This window comes from Amborella trichopoda, chromosome 8 (genome assembly GCF_054954075.1).
Source record: "Amborella trichopoda isolate Santa Cruz 75 chromosome 8, AtrichopodaSantaCruz75HAP2 v2.0, whole genome shotgun sequence".
Taxonomy (NCBI): domain Eukaryota; kingdom Viridiplantae; phylum Streptophyta; class Magnoliopsida; order Amborellales; family Amborellaceae; genus Amborella; species Amborella trichopoda.
Genome location: NC_142343.1, coordinates 24,745,304 through 24,762,912, shown reverse-complemented (window position 1 = coordinate 24,762,912; position 17,609 = coordinate 24,745,304). Strand labels below are relative to the sequence as shown.

Below are 17,609 nucleotides of genomic sequence, written 5' to 3'. Positions count from 1 at the left end.
ATTGGTTTGTATTCCCTCTTATTGATTGTGGACTTCATTCTAGAGACAGAGAAGAAAAAATATTACAAAGAGAGAAGATATGTTGGGTCTGGTTTTGATTTGTATTGTAACAACTGTTATCATTTGGCTCTTCTTCAAGTTTGCTAAGGCAGATGGTACTTTACAGCTTATTTTATCCTAAATCTTTTTCCGTTCCCTTTTTATTATATATATAAATTTTTTTAAACTTTTTTTGTTTCTGAATCCTCAAAGAGTGCAAGATATTCTTGGCGTTTTTTTAGATATTTGGGATTTCCATATGGTTGAAAATATGGGTTTTCATTAAGGTGATTTGCAGGGGATTTCACACTACTGGCAAAAAGAGCAGCTAAGCACGAGGAAGTTGAAGATAAGGTGGGTTTTTTTTTCTTTTTCCATTTCTCTGATTTTTAGAGAGAGAAAGAGAGAGAGAGAGAGAGAGAGAGAGAGAGAGATAGAGAGAGAGAGATGGGTCAGTTTTTAATATTTGGATTTTCTTCCATTGATTAGGTTGTCTAGATTACAAGTGCAAGTGGTGGTATTGGTGAGTAAAAGAGAAATTTGTTATCAGTTGTGTGAGTATGTTGTTATGATCTGGATTTTACTTTTAAATTTCTTGAGTCTCTGAAATTAAAACCCCCAATCGTCTGTCTATAAAAATTTGTTATGTTTAATTCATACGATTTGGCTGTAATTGCGTTGCTCAATATACATATGATTTTTATTTCTTACAAGAATTTATTCTTTTTTACAAATTTATGGATTACTTATTTTTATTTTTCATGTGATTTTTTTTTTATGAGAACCCCTATGACCCCCAAATATAAGACCCTTCTATAACCAAAAATGGCTTCATCCTGAAAATTATGGGCCTTTAGTTCAATAGAGAAATGCTAAAACATGATTAGAATTTTGATTATAATATTGTAGTGTTGGGATGGTTTTAATTTATATGATTATTATTAGGTATTTCTGCCAGTGGAAACTAAGATCTTCTTAACTTCCTAAACAGGTTATCAAATACAGAAACCAAAATCAAGAACTTCTTCACTTAATCAGGTGGTTTAAGTAATTTCTGATTTATAGATTTTCATAAACTTTCAATTTACTTGAACTTGCTTCCGGTTGTCAACCAGTCCAGACAACTACTTACACAGTTGGGGAGGGAGCAACCGACGGGCTCTTCCTTTATCGTCCCTTTCTAAATTGGAATCTGCAACACTATCTCCTCTCTCTTCCAAATACGCGCTACTTACACAGTTGGGAGGGAGAACCGACGGGCTCTTCCTTTATCGTCCCCTTCTAAGTTGGAATCTGCAACACTATCTCCTCTCTCTTCCAAATACGCGGAAGAGAGATAGAGACGATTGCTTTGGATTCCTTACTGATCAGGTAAGAGGGGGCCACTGGTTACTGATCAGGAAAGAGGGGGCCACTGGTCTCAGCGTTAGACTACACAGAAGAGATCAATCAATCGGATCGAGAGAGAGAATGGCTCTCAAGGCAGTAACCCTAACCCACGTGCGCTACGAGAAGGGGGACAAGCTGGGGCACTTCCTTGCCTGGGTGTCCCTCCTGCCCGTCTTCATAAGTCTGGGGGGCTTCGTCTCCCATTTCATCTTCCGCCGTGAGCTCCAGGCCATGTTCTTTGCCCTTGGCCTCCTCATCTCGCAATTCCTCAATGAGCTCGTCAAGACATCCGTCCAACAGTCCCGTCCTGAGACCTGTGCGGTGCTTGAGATGTGCGACTCTCATGGCTGGCCCTCCTCGCACTCCCAATACATGTTCTTCTTCGCCACATATTTTACGCTTCTCGTCCGCCGAGGCTTAGGGGTCTCAGGGCGAGCTGAAAGGCTTTTGGTTGGTTTGATTCCCTGGCCTCTTGCTTTCCTGACTATGTATTCTAGGGTTTATCTGGGGTATCACACTGTTGCCCAGGTTTTTGCTGGGGCGGCTCTTGGAGCGGCTCTCGGGGTTGTGTGGTTTTTGGTGGTAAATTCTGTTGTGATTGATTGGTTCCCCATGATCGAGGAGAGTGCCTTCGGGAGGTATTTTTACATCAAGGATACTTCTCATATAAAAAATGTGCTTAGGTTCGAGTACGAGAATGCGAGAGCAGCAAGGAAGACATTTGCGGCAAAGAAAGAAGTGGCGGATTGAATTGATTGAGGGATTTGGAGATTGCACAATACACAGGTTCACTCCTTTCTTTCGATCTTTCTTTTGGGATCGTCTACAAAGAGACCATTTTGTCCATAGATGTCTTAATCATTATTGTCCCTTTAATTTTAAAATTTGTCCATAGATGTCTTAATCATTATTGTCCCTTTAATTTTAAAATGGGTGGTTGTAAGAGTTTCATTAGATAGGCACGAAATTTCAGAATGGGTGGTTGTAAGTGTCATTGAATAGACATAATTCCAAAAAAAAAATAAATATCGGGCTTAATGACTTATCATCCAATTTGACATCTAATAAGTAGGAATGATTGTGACCTCTATATATAAAAGCTAAATAGTCTTCTTGCAGACGATCCCCTTTCTTTTTATTAGATTTTTGTTTGAAATCTTCTTCCATGTTGGTGGCTTGTATAGGTGAATTGCAATTTTTCCTTCTCTTATTTTTTTTTATAGCTTTTTGGACTTTGATTTGGACCTTATGACTAAACTTGTTTTTGATATAGTGTAAGTGATGCTTGCCTTTTGATTGTATGTCTTGGCAACCATTTAGCTTTAACCATTATATTGTTCCATCTCATTTAACCTCTTGTACATATATGTTATTAACCACTGTATTTTCTATCTTTAAACAAATCAAAATATTTCCAAAATAGTTTAACACTTTTTCAAGAAAAAAGAAAAAATCTTTCCAAAACTTGGTTATCCATGGCATTGTATACATCTACTTATTTCCATCATATGATTGTTTGGCTTCAATATAAAATAAGATTATGACTATCATTGTCAGTTTACGCAATTACATCACACTTCCTTATTTGCAGAATCATATCAAATGGAGAGCTTAAATATGGTCATTTGGGTGAACTATGGAATGAATTTAGCCTTGAATGAGTTTCAATATTAGTATGGTTTTGATATTCGAGATGTGGGAGTGCCCCTCCTTCTCCCCTACTGGAAGATCCAAGCCCCTCCTTATGTCCAGACTTTTGGATTGCTCGTAGGTCTAAATAAAATCCTCACTATAAACCACGCACATCATTGAGTTTGGAGTTTCCCAGATATGTGCATTATGTGCCGGAGTAAGGAGGAATTGAGTAACCATCTCAGTGTTTGCAATTTGAGTGCCTATGTTTATATGCTTAGGTATAGAGTGGATGATGCCTATCGAGATCCCTTACCCTTAGCACTCGGGTCCTGTGGAAAATATCAGAGTTGGTACTTCTAATTGAACTATGATGGGTGCTCTTGAGGTAATTGGGGCTTGCAGGCATCGACGGAGTCATATTGGGTCCCATAAAATTTTGTGATTTCACACTTATCTAAATTGAATCCACCTAAAGAAGGAACTATGTAATATTTTATCCTAGGTGACATTTGATAAATTTTAAAACCAGTTTTAATGTGTCATTTGATGGATCGATTTGAAAATTAAAAGAATGATGTATTATTTAAAATTAGATCAAAATATATGGGTAAATTATTAAATAGTTCAAATGTTAGTTGTAATTTGATGAATTTCCCTTTTCATTGTTGTTTCCAATTGCTTATTTTCATTCTTTCTCTTCCATTGAGGGCCATCAAGCTTTTTTGGTTGAGCTTTAAGCATCTATTGGGAGTTTGAGACCTTCAACTTATGGAACTGCCAAGAAAGACCCAATCTACTTATATCGATCTAGGAAAAACTTTATGCAGTTCACCATAATCAACTTGGACCCTAGTTCTTGCCTACGTATGAATCTTGTTGGTAGCTGGTGGTAGTTTCCAGTTATTAAAACCCATAAGGAACCTGCCTAGCCCTAGCCGCCTAGACGATGGCTTGGATGATTAGGTGGGTGCCTCGTGCATGGGGCACCTCATAAGTATCACGGGTTGGGGTTTCATGCCAAGTGTTCTAGTGTTGTGGGTGTGCAAAGTGGTGTATTGAGCCAAAAATTAAATGTTTCCTTCGTAGTAATGAAGATCGAATCTAGAACATTACAAGTCCTGCTCTTATGTCAACTTGAAACAAACTAATGAATGCAAAGAGTCATTCTGCATACAAATCATAGTCTATAATGCCATATGGATAAGAAAGACCATGGTAGATAGTAGATGTACTACCATACTACAAGTCTCAATAGAAAAGACTGCAAGTAAAAACATGTCTCATAAGGCTTGAGTCCACTTGCAAATTCGAAAACAACAAAACAAGAGATCAAATTTCAAATTGTAAACGGAGTATCATCGTCAAGGTTTGCTGCCTCATCACGAGCATCATCACCATCTTCATCATCGCCATCACGAAATGGATCTGATGCAAGCCGTCATCATTAGAGTCATCCTTCTACTTGGGATAATGTTCTTCCTTTGTTGTCTCCTCCTTGTCAGTCTCCTCTTCTTCCTCTCGTGTGCACAAGCTCCTCTATGAAGGTCTGCATGCATGGTTCGGAATAACTATATGAGGGAATAATTCCTACAAGGATAGGGGCCCTCTCTCCACTGACTCACCCAAAAAAAAAGAAAAAAAAAACTATACGAGGGAATGTAATTTTGTGATATTCATTATGTATAAGCAATGTTGAAGGCGGTGCTGAGAAAAAAAAAAGCATAATACAATCTTTAGGTATATTTTTGACATGATCTAAACTTTTATTATAAATAACTTTTGAGAAAGTCTAACCATGCTTCCTACGCACTTAAAATAGGTTAAGCACGATAAGTGCTAGATTTAGATAAAGTGTTGAACCTACACAAATATAATTCCATACTGTGATGACCATAAAAGCTACGGAGGACATTCATATTTTTGCGACTTCCTAGTCTTTATCATAGACTTATTGGTTCATGCTTCCTAAATTCCCCAGTGAATCCACACTAACTATTCTACATACTGCACTCCAGCGCATCCATTTGCTTGTATAATTATTTTCTCTCGTGTATAAGAAAATTACCTTAGCCTTTACCCTCACGAAGTCTATTCTTAACAAATACCCTTTATCATCTCCTGAATTCATGAGGGCTGGAGCAATGCTATACATTCCGGAAGAAACAAAACTTGCATACTCGCTGGAGGGGTAAAACAGAAATATACCCCTTCCGCTCAAGTCACTACTGTTGAAAACATGTTCTTCTATACATTACGCTAAAGCCAAGCACGTTCTTGACCGAATAAACACAAAAAATCTTCTCGACTCCACTCAAGGAATGTGATTACTATGTAATCACACGCACCTCCTTAACAACTAGATGTGTAGTACCTCCATTCCAGCGCAACTGCCACCTGGCAGGAGCTGCCGATGTTTATAAATAAACAAGCTGAATAGGAAGAGGGGGCCTAGAGAGCTTTTAAAAGCTTTTGAAGCTTTGAGAAACTGGTTGTGTACACTCACTTAGTAGCAGTCAGGCAAGAAGACCCTTCATATCCAAAGGATGTATCTTGTATTATGTTTTTACTTTTTTAGTTGATCCATTTGTAATCGATTAACTAATTGTACCCCTCTTGTGTAAGAGATGGTGAATGTAATTGAGAAGGTGTCCACTTGAACCTTGGAACTTATTTACCAAGAACAAAATAAAGCTTTGTATACAGGCATACCTTGTTAGAGTGTTGTTTGGAGTCCTATTAAGATAACCCCAAACATCTGGTGACTTCACTGGGGTGCAAGTTCACTCCTTTTCGGTACCTCTTGAATGAGTCGAAAACAAATGGCTTCAACCATTACATTTCAAAGCATGGTCCATGCCCCGTCACATCCTTCATGGTAGGAACATTTGTTGCATATAAAACCTTATCTTTGGCCTCCTGGAACAGTTAGGGATCATACTGCTACTTGCTTTCATACCGCTGCTAAACAACAACATGTGTGCAACTGTGTGCCTCCTCACTTGTTAAAGGACCATTTAAGGGTCACAGACATGCGCATATTACCTACGCACCCTGCAGTGACCTTGGTCTGAGGGGGAAAGGGCCAAGTAGCCCGTGGTCATTTTTGGCGATAAGCGGACCACCCATCAATCTCAACAAGACAGTGTAGTTGGAAGAAAGGGGAAGGTCATCAGAGTTCCTCAGGCAGGGGCTGTCTATCAATCCCAATCTTTTCCAATGTTCTTTTGATGCTCCTCAATTCGCTTTGTTGTTCCTTTTGTGGATTATAATGTATTTGATGAGCAGTTCCCTCAATTTACACAAAAAGAGGAATTCATCTACACCAGTCTAACTCTATATTGGTAACCCTGCGGGTATCGAGTGCCACATGGTTACATCCTCCTCAGGTGCGATGTCCTTCGCTAAAGACACTTCAGCCTCATGCCCTTCGCGCAGAAACTACCATAGTACGGGATGAGTATAGGTTCCAAGCTCTACGTAAGCATAACGGCGGTATTTACCGCGCCTTCAACATTTCCCTCAGTTCAAGCCTTCAGGGAATGTCTAGCTGGATCAATAATACAAATCATATTAAGAAAGGGCAGGTCAAAGCTTGTCCTTTTAAGTATATTCAAATAAGGACTACCGCAGTACAAGATGAGTACAGGTTCCAAGCTCTATATAAGCATAATGAGGGTATTGACTGTAGTTCAAGCCTTTAGCAAATGACTAGCTAGATGGATAATACTAAGTATATTCAGAAAGGACATGTCAAAGCTCATCCTTTCAAAATTTATTCCAAGAAGGACTATCCTAGTGCGGGATGAGTACAAATTCCAACTTCCAAGTTCTATGTAAGCATAATAAGGGTATAGACCGTAGTCCAAAGCCTTCATTGAATGATTAGCTGGGCCAATAGCTATAACTGTGATAAGTTAGGTCACACCAATGTAAAGTCTCTCATAACTTCTAAGCCTATCGAGGCCGAGCAGCCTCTTCCTTCTGAACCTGCCCTCCTTTTACCATTCCACCTTTCAACTTGCTAGGGGAAAGAGGTATTGGCTGATTCTGGGTAATGTTCATCTTCATCCATCACAATTACCATGCAGCAATAGCTAGTGCAATGGTAGTTGCGCTGACGACTTTTCATTGCAAGCGCCTCCAGAAGATTTCTGAAGGGTTTTGGCTGAAATAAGGCTCAAACCCAAGCTTTACTTGCAAGTCAAGATGCCGAGCATACCAAGGTGCTCCTCTGCGGAGCGTACCAAGGTGCCACAGTGTGTTTTGGGATGAAAAGCATAATAAGAAGTACCCCTTAAAGGAGATGTTCTTGCATTCTTTGATCAACTAATCTAGAGAAACCTTTTGCAATCCCTGAACCTAAACTTCAGCTTGAGGGAGAAAACTCAATAAGAGCAGGTACAATCATTATCATCAGCAGTATGGCCACGCCCTCCAAGAATATTATTTCCTTAAGGATCTCATCGAAGACATGCTCAATAGAGGGGTGATTCGGCTTGATCATGTTCCAGGGAATGGGCAGGGGGTAGTTTTGCTAACCCTATTTCCATACAAACTGAACAGAACTTCCTTGACGGTTACTCCTGCAGAGGAGTCCATTATTTGCGCTGTGTTGCAAAGTTTACCTATCACATACCCCTCGCAGGCTAGACGTCCTACTACCAATTGCAGTATGGTTCATATAATACAGTTTCCTAAATCTTGCTGCAACAAGCTATCAAAAGTAGAACTTAACGAGGCAGAATTAAGGTCAGATCATGGGCTTAAGCTCCCCACCAGCCTAAACCCTCAAAGATAACAATCCTACTTCCAGTCGAACACTTGGAAGGGGAATTTCAATTGGCTGAGCCACCAGATCTCCATCGAGGGACGACCTCTGCACAAAATAGCGGTGGCTATGACATCATTGCTCATCTCAAGAGGGTGCTGGTCCTTGTGAGCATATACGATGATTTCATGCTTAATTGAGGCACTTATGGACCTTTCGGAAGTCCAGTCCCAACCGGGGCAAATTGTTGATTGCATGTTAATTACCTTTATAAATCAGAATTTGTAGTTAGGCGCTAGGTCATATAGCCAGCCTCTATATGTATTCAGTAGCCTTAAATGACACACTAACTTCCAAGGTTATGTTGGAATATGGGTCCGTGGTGGGCCTTCTTCCAATACTGATTCTACGCAAGATGCGACCCACTGTCCATGATCTTACTCCATCCAAATTGGTGGTCTAAGGCTTTAACCAAGATGGCAAAAAGCCTTGGGTACTATCCGGCTAGCCAATGGTAAAAAAAGTGGAGGCGGCCGCCTAGATTCCTGAGCGGCCAAAAGGGTAGGGGGTTGGGGTGGGGGGTATATGTTGGTTTTTTTTTGTGTGTGTATAGAGTGTTTGTGTGTGTGCCTGAGGCCTTGCATGAAATTTTTACAGATCATATGCCTTTTTTCTTTTGGATCCATATTTGTGTGTGAGAGAGGTCTTAAAAATTGGGAGAATGTTCTTCTTTTTCTTCTAATATCTTTTTCTTCTAATATGTGAAGAGAGAGAGAGAGGGACGTCGCATCGAACACTTGGGGCTCATCTTCTTCTTACATGTAAAAATGGAGCATATGGGTCCATGTGTATCCGTATGTGTATATTTGTGCGTGTGTAAGAGAGGCATCGAACACTTAGAGGCCACCTTCTTCTTCTACTTCTCATATATAGAGAGAGCACATCGGTCAAACAGAGAGAGAGAGAGAGAGAGAGAGAGAGAGAGAGAGAGAGAGAGAGAGAGAGAGAGAGAGAGAGAGAGAGAGAGAGAGAGGGACGTCGCATCGAACACTTGGGGCTCATCTTGTTCTTACATGTAAAAATGGAGCATATGGGTCCATGTGTATCCTTATGTGTATAATTGTGCGTGTGTAAGAGAGGCATCGAACACTTGGAGGGCATCTTCTTCTTCTTCTCATATATAGAGAGAGCACATGGGTCAGAGAGAGAGAGAGAGAGAGAGAGAGAGAGAGCATTACATAGGCCTGCTGCTTTTTTGTTTTTGTTTTTTTTGTTGTTAAGGGGTGGCATTAGGCGGGTGCCCAGAACCGCCTAGCTACCTGCATAGACCAATTAGGCAGGTGCCTTAGGCATGCCGCTACGCATAAGCAGTTTGCCAGCCAGGTTGCCTAGGCAGCCGGATGGCGAGTTTTTCATCACTGAGGCTAGCATTTGTGGTGGATGACTTAAGGACTCAGCTCCTATTTCATGTTATAGATGTGGATCCCTCCTATAATGTTTTGTTGTTGGGAAGACCCTGGCTGCATGACAATGGCATAGTCCCCACCACTCTACACCAATGTTTCAAGTATGTGCAAGACGTACAACAAAAGATTGTTTTTGCATGAAAGAAGCCCTTCGTGCGAGTGGAGTCACACGCAGTTGATGCTATATTCTGCTAATATGGAGGGCTCGTCTTCCCAGAAGAAGTCACACTTCATGATTGATGGAAGAAAAATGTTGTGAGGATGTATGCAAGTCGAACGCTTAAAGGGGAATATGACGGGGAGCTTGGTGATTTCATCATTTGTGCATTAGAAATGTTGGATATTATTGGTCAGGCAAGATCTTCAACTCCCATCTTTCCAAAATATAATACGAATAATAGTTCCCTGTCGTGGTCTAAAAGCCTTTTGCAAGCTGGGATCATGCCAACAGAAAGGTACATGTATTATGCTGCCTATAATATTGCGATGAACGTGAGTTATGACATGTTGGCTCGTGAAGATCTGAGGAAGGTAAGGGTTTAATCACCCCATTCTAGGCCATCGAGCAGGCTGCTAACAAATCTGGGCCTTGGCATGAAACAAGTAGCCAAGTAGCCAATCCCATGATTCACTTAACACCAAAAATCCCTTGAACCACAATGTCACAAATGACAAAGATGTTCCACAATAGGGGTTTTGATGTCACTCCACGCATCATCTCCACGTGGTGGTGATGTGGAACCTAGCTGGTCTACGTGGTACCCATTGGCCATTTGGGTGTCACATGTGGGACCACAGATGCCTGTCCTTGTGTGTCATTTCCTCAAAGCAATTCCACAAAACCTAATATCTGCTCAGAAAATTTCTCGAAAATTCTTCAAAGCATGCTTCATAGTATATACTCAGTTTGGCATCTTATCAAAATGTTAATGAGGGAAATTAGGATCTTATGGAGTTGAATTGGGCATCGAAGCACTCCACTTGGCCAGACTAGGAATCCAAAGTCATATTCTCAGAATGACCTAACAACCCATGACCCAAAGTGTCAGGCAATGGCTCATGCTTGGCTTATCAAAGTCAATCCAATATGTGGCTTAGAACTCTTAGGTTGTAGTGGATTGCATGTGCACCCCTGACATGTGCATATCTCTTCCTAGTGGATCAGCTATGGAAGAGTGGCTTCCATTTGTAACTATTTATGCACATGTCGTGAGAAGGTTTGAGATTAAGGATTCAGGCTTATGTCCTCTCAAAGCTTAACCTTCTCATACAGGGGCATCACACAAAAAATACTCGAGCTCATATCACAAACAATAATTAATAGTACTTAGTGCCTTGACCAATCACACCATCATTGCGCATAAAACAAACTGGGCCTGACTGGAGGTAACCCTCAACCTCTCGGTGCCTCTCACACATAAAACTCTCATGATACTCGGGGTTTGTGACCCTTGGTCCCAGTGCGCCAAGATCCTAGTGTCACATCACTCTCATTCACTCCACTGTAAGGGACAAATATGCTGGGGTTCAAGGCTTTGAAAGGCCATAACTCCAACATATTAGTCTCTAACTCTCCGACTCCACAGTGGTATACAATTATCATACAAAATTATACGTGGATTCCTAATCTCCAGTATGACCAATAAAAAATGATGTAATATACAAGATAAAATGAAGTATGAAAGAAAAGAAAGAGGCGATTTTCAATTCAGTAAGCTTGGATAAGCTTTTGGATGATTCTTCAAACTTTACAATTTTTTTCCATTCCAAAAAAAGTTACAAAAATAACGATTTCTTGGTGTTTTTAGAGTTTAGGATTTAAAGTTTTCACCTTGGGAGTTTAGAATTCCCCATAGGAACCTTTTTCTGCTATTTAATGGCTCAAAAAGATCCAAAAGACCCTTCACGGGCTTTTTTTTTTCTTTTTTTTTTTTTGGCTAAAATGGAGACCAGTTCACCTGGGCGGGTGCCCAGGAGCTGGAGACTGTATTTGCCTAGTCAAAGGTGGCCTAGGGACCCTTGCGCACCTAGGTGCTTGCCTAGGCACTAGGGCTGTTTTTCTAAACAAAGTTATTTTCTTTTCTAAATGCTAACCGTAGTACATATACTTCAATTATGATATCTCACTTGCTGCACAATCCAAATCAAGTGCTCCGTCGTCTTTGGACTTTGTTCATTTATGGATTAGACATATGAAACATGGCACATTACACACACGTTCATGTGCCTGTGATTGAGTAGGAGCTTTGTACCCCTGGTCTTCATCTATGTGAACATGATACATGCCCTAAGATCATAGTCTTCTATCCAGACGCACACTATGCATGCACCCTGGATGTGCATTGTGCATGCACTTGTCATGCTTGCACATGGATTCTTGGGAAGTAACCAAAGAACCAGTAAGGTAGGAGTTAGGTTTCAACAGCCTCTTAAATGTGGAAATATGAACCCCAAATATCAAGATCCCACCATGATTGTGTATTTAACTAGCTAGAAACAAATTAGGTGAGTGCCAAGTATAATACAAGCATGAGAAATAAAGAATAAAGCATACATCACAAGAAATTCACCCCAAATGGGCTATATCCATGGGCATGGCAAACTGAATTCAACTTTACCGATGATACTTGCATCACATATTTTGGGACATAGAGTTAGCTCTCTGACCCTCGACAAAACCCATTTGAGTAACCCTTTTAGACTAGCTCTCCTAATCGACATCACACACCAATCTTTATTCCATAGCTAAACCATTGTCCAAGAAGAGATTGTTGAGAGCCATTGAGATTTTCTCTTACTAAAAAGGTAATGCCACCTAAAATCTCCATGGGAATTGCTTCTATATAAGAAACCAACCTCGCTTCCTGAAAGTAGTATTGTCCACTGTTTCTCTCTCTTGGAAGTTCACTTCTTTGTTAAGACCTTGGCTCTTTATGCAGGAGGCCCCATCTCTCTCCTTAGAGGAAACCCACATTTTTCATAAGGTGGCCTAACTAGGGCAGGCACATCTTTTCTCTCTCATTTCATATATTAGAAATCCTATACCAAATAGGAAACTTCCTATAGTCTCATAGATGTCTTGTTTATCTCAATAGCTAAAAATATATAGCCAAGATCCTAATCTAGATGGACGTTGCTTTTAATTTATCCAACCTTTACTTGTGGTATGGTGGTGATTTTGATGTCACTGACTCCAACAGTGAACCACATGACAACAAAATCACTAGCTTGCCATTCCACCGTCATCAAACAATATTCTAATTTCTTCCTTTTTGCATAATAAAAACTCTTTATTATACTTGTTGATCGAGAATTGTGATTGCCATCGTATTTCTCCCTTGAAAACCAAGCGCTTATTTTCCATGTGTTTTTCTTTGATTGAATGCACAAATCCTAGCCTTTTAGTGGATCATGCACTAATACCACTGGTTAGCATTCAAGAATCCTTTTGGATGTGGAAACATGAACCTAAGTATGGAGATTCCACCAGGATTATGTACTTAATTAGCTAAGAGTTAATTACGTATGGACCCTATATAAGTAGGGAAAATACAATATGCTCTCTTTATATGCGAATATTACATTCAAGGTTGATCAATAAGACCTTTTTTTTGACGAAATTACCCCTCGGTCTGAGGATGCTATTCTCGGACCCTTCTTTTTTTTTAGAACTTACATTGTAGTCCGAGGATGAAATTCTCGGATCGCGTTTTTTTCTTCAAAACTTAAGTTGCGATCCAAGGTTGAAATTTTCGGACTAAAACTTAAATTTTGAAAAAAAAAAGCGGCCTGAGGATGCCATCCTCGGACTGCAATTTAAGTTTTGAAAAAACAAAGCGGTTTCGAGAATGCCATCCTCGGATAGCAACATAAGTTTTGGGAAAAAAACTTAAAAGAATTTTTTTTTTCCAAAACATAAAAGCGGTTCGGGGATGGCATCCCCAGACCGCTGTTTTTTTTCAAAACTTAAGTTGTGGACCGAGAATTTCAACCTCTGACCGAAACTTAAGTTTTGAAAAAAGAAAAACAGCGGTCCGAGGATGGAATTCTCAGACCGAGGGGTAATTTTGTAAAAAAAAAAGGTCGCGTTGACGACCTTGATTGTAATTTTTGGGCATAAAGGGAGCAACATGTATTTTTCTAACTTATTTAACGTCCGTACGTAAATAGCTGTTCTGCTAAAAACAAAATAGGAGCATGAGAAATAAAGTATCAGAGCATACACACCACTAAAAAACAAGATATATATGTGGTTCACCCAAAGGACCTACATCCGCAAGCAGATCAAATTCAAATCCACTATAACAATGAGAGTTAAATTTGGTACACAAAATTACTTCTTTAGACCAGCTTTTCTGACCGACATCACTTTTACCTATCACCCATCTCCATTCCACATTTAAACCACTATCCAAGAAGAGAACCTTAAGAAAAATCGAGAGTTTCTCTCCCTAAAAGGGAATACCACTCAAAATTTTATCGGAACCACTTCTTGTAAAACATTAGCCTCATAAAGAACCACCGAAGCTCTCTCTCTCTCTCTCTTGTGGAAGCTCACCTCTCTTTTTGAAGACCTTGCCTTGTTGTGTAGAGGCCCTTGCCTATGTCTCCAGAGGAAGCCCACTTTTCCCATAAGGTGATGAACCAGGTCACACATAAGCTTTTCTCATAACATGTATGTATTGGGAATCCCATATCAAGTAGTGGATATAATGAATGTCAGTTTTAACTATCCAAAACTTTACTGACGGTAGGATATCTTTGGGGATGATTTTAATGTTATCAACTCCAACAATAGGCCCGTCATTATTTCTAGGAGCTATTCAGGAGAATACTTGGTCTAATATTTCAGTTATTGGTCCCTCGATCGTTGGAATGAGAGCTACATCCATTCAAGCCCTTCTTTACTGTGTTTCAATGGAAGAACTCTGCAAATAGCACAAGGACATAGGGAGCTATAACTGCCAGAATTTTTGGAAATGGCAACAACGAAGCCATTATGTCCACGAACCTTATTCCATTACTGCCTCTAATTTCTTCCACCTAAAAAGCCTCTCCAACAACTCCTCTTCATGCTAGGAATCTGCATTAGTGGGAGACTAATCATTCTAGCGTTAACCTGCTTACAGGTGGAGAAAAGTTTTTGGAAGTACTTAGTAATTACTCCACCAATGGTCATCATAGATTATAGTCCCCTCTCTAATCTGAAAATTTGTATTAGCCATATGATGGCAATTAACTATCTTATGAAGGAAGTTCATATTTCTATTCCCTTCCGGGAGCCATATAACTTTTAATCGTTGGTACCAATAGGACTCTTCCTGTTTAAGGAGACCATGCAACTTCCATTTAGCTCCCCCCTTGTGTTTCTTTTGCCCACGTATAGATCTCTGGCTTCTTCCATGAAGCTCCTCTGGTGAATCTCCTGTAGAAGGTTTCTTTAGGAGCACTAAAGTTGCCTGGACCCCTACTCCACCGTTTAGTATTACCCATGAGCAAGTTCAGTTTTTTGTGAAGCCTGAGCCCTGCCCAACCCTGAATATCGAAGGAATTCCCACCACAGAGGTATCAAGTGGAGCAGGTGGAGTTCCTTTAACCACATTAATTCAAATCCAAACGGTCTAGGACCATTTTGCACTGAACTGTATTAAGTAGGATAGGCTTAGGTAGCACTTTGGTGTGCATACCAGGGAATGACTCTACCCAATCAGGGTGGCTGGGATCCTATCTGATGCAGTCTGGGACTTGCTTCATGGTTGGACCATGTATAGACCCCTTCAAGGGTAGGTCCATAAGGTGGTACTTGAGAAGCCACCCATTCATGTGACCATCTTATAATGTTGAAACCACCCGATATTGTACCAGGGGAATGGGTAAATAGCAGCCATCTTATAATTCTACCTGCATTGTTTCCTAAGGCCCGGCTTATTCAGGCCATAGATTGCAGTAAACTTCCAGTGACACATGGCCAAGATTCTATGGAAGGCTGGAAGCAGAAAAAAACCAAAAAAATTCCTATTATGGTCTAGGGTAAGGCTATAGGATTGTTGGGTCCCAGAGTACCCAAATTCCGCTGGAGCCTCCCTGGGCAAGAAGAGCCACCCACTGGCATGGGCATCTCCCTCATATCTGGGGGCCTAGCAGGAGTGTTGGGGCCAGCGATTTTGTTTCTATAACTAGTAACTCACTCTATGGCAAGGTCTGAACTGTGTTCTTCCTGGCTTGTTTGCCGATCCCCCTGCCGATCCCCCTGATATTCCATATCAGGATCTTCATTAGGAAGTTGATTTGGGGGTCCCAGGCGTCTAGGTGCACATCTGGGAAGAAACATCCTGGGTGGATGGGCCTGAGGGATGAGAGGCTTGTTCTGAGTTTGAGGCCTTCTCGTAATTGATGTTGCAGAGGTGCCATTCAGCTCTCCGCAACATTTCCCTCTACCTTTGCTTTTCCTTGCTGCGTTATCCTCAATTGTTTGAAAAATGTCCTACTTGAAACCCATAACAACATCTCATCTATGCCTACTCAGCTTGATCCAGTCTTTCCTCAGCTTGACAAACAATGGGAGTTACAGGAGTTATAAAAGGTATTCTCTATAACATGGATTCATCCTTAGATCATCAAGTTATTGTGAACATTGGAAACTTTAACTTGAAGTCCACATTTCTGTCAATTCTTCCTGAAAATGTGACGTTGGTTGAGCTGAACAACTTGGCTGAGATACTGAGGTGGTCTAAAATTCAGATTTAATTCTTGTCTCATCTTACTTGGCACATTTTAACTTGAGGGAGCAAGAGCTTAATTCAAGTTAAATTGTCTAGATGGAACAATTACCTGTGATGTTCTCGGGTCTGGTTTGGAAATCTGAATCATGTAGGACAGTTTACAGATGGAAGGGAGATAAAAAGGAAACATGTTTACTCCGTCTTTGAAGTGGGGCAGCATGCTGAATTGAATGGAAATCATGTTCAGTCCACTCCCTTTAATTGTTACTTAAAATTGAACTTGTTAGAAGTCGGACCTTTACTATTTAAATCAACTTTACAGGAAACCTTATAAAGGATTAATTTTCAGCCTAGTTAGTTTGAAAGCTTTAAATCTAAATGGGCGAAATATGTAGACTCTCAAAGTGCTTTGTCTTTGTATTTGGTCTGCCCAATGATAGGTTGATCATTGTTGTCATCCTTGTAAAGGAATTTGAATAAGGAATTACTGGTTGAGTAGTAGGATTCGGAACTGGGATGTATTATTGCAATTTCATGTGAATCTTTGGAAATACACTTTAATCCTTATGCTTAGAGTTTCATTATTGATGTCGTACATATTGAAGCACATTACATTGGTAAGAGAATCTAGCATTTTCATGCATTTGAAAGCTTTCTTTTTCTTCATCAGTCTGTCATATAAGTTGCAATGTTTCAGACAAATTTCCTGTCCTGGTACTTGAATGGACATCTGAAGACAAGTGGACTGTAATTGCTGAGTTCTTCTTTGAGCCCTTGCACTTATAATACCAAAATAAGTAAAAGGAAACAAACTAATGTTGCTTATGAAGAAAAGGAATTATTATAGCTGTCTTACAACTTTGATTTGAATCAATATATGTTCCTTAACAGCAACACTGTCATTGTGTTTTCTCTTGTTTATTTATTTGATTCGCGATTTATTTAGGCATTAGAGGAAATTTTTTGGCCCACTTAGACATTATTAATATTTGATTTCTTCCCCATGTCAGGAAGCTGGATCATATCCCTGCAGCTGGTCGAAGAAGCTGGTATTTGTCCAACTGATATCAGATAATTGATTATTAGCAATGGCTCATTTTGTTGTCCTTATGTATTAGTTCGATATCCATTATGTAATAACATTCTTCATATTCTTCCTTGGAATCCAGGCGTTTGGGATACTGTTATCAAGCATAGGGTCTGCAAGTTCTATTCCCTCAAAGGAGAACGTGTCTAGGGACGAGTCACTAAACAGAGTATTGGGGTCATGTTCCACAAATAATTGTGTATGATTGACATGGATTCGAAGGGTAAGATATTATAAACAAATCAAGTAAGAGATTATTAAAAAATCTCATACGGCAGGATTTTCCTCTGAATTATTAAAAATAATAATAATCTGTTTTTCCGTTTTACCAAAATGCTCTCACTCGAGTAAGATATTATAACGGAAAACACATGCTTAAGGCTTGGATCTTCAAGGTGCAGTTTCGTTATTTCGTTCAGGCACTTAGATTGAGCCAAAATATGAAAATAACCCTCGGTTGGGTCTCAAACCCAGAACAAGATAATTTAATTAAAAACCTCTGT

At 40.0% G+C, this 17,609-nt stretch overlaps 1 protein-coding gene across 2 annotated transcripts; it reads left to right on the top strand.

The window, feature by feature from the left end:
- The first annotated feature begins 1,152 nt into the window (after positions 1-1,152).
- On the top strand, positions 1,153-17,241 carry LPPGAMMA (Phosphatidic acid phosphatase (PAP2) family protein). Of its 2 annotated transcripts, XR_966449.3 has the most exons (3): positions 1,153-2,214; positions 17,030-17,068; positions 17,189-17,241. XR_966449.3 is itself a non-coding variant. In XM_006836416.4 (2 exons), the coding sequence occupies exon 1, from the start codon at positions 1,510-1,512 to the stop codon at positions 2,176-2,178; it is 669 nt and encodes a 222-aa protein (XP_006836479.1). In that variant the 5' UTR covers positions 1,153-1,509; the 3' UTR covers positions 2,179-2,214; positions 17,030-17,213. The 2 variants fall into 2 exon arrangements, 1 of the variants encoding a protein (XP_006836479.1); XM_006836416.4 differs by having other exon boundaries at positions 17,030-17,213.
- Positions 17,242-17,609: the final 368 nt, after the last annotated feature.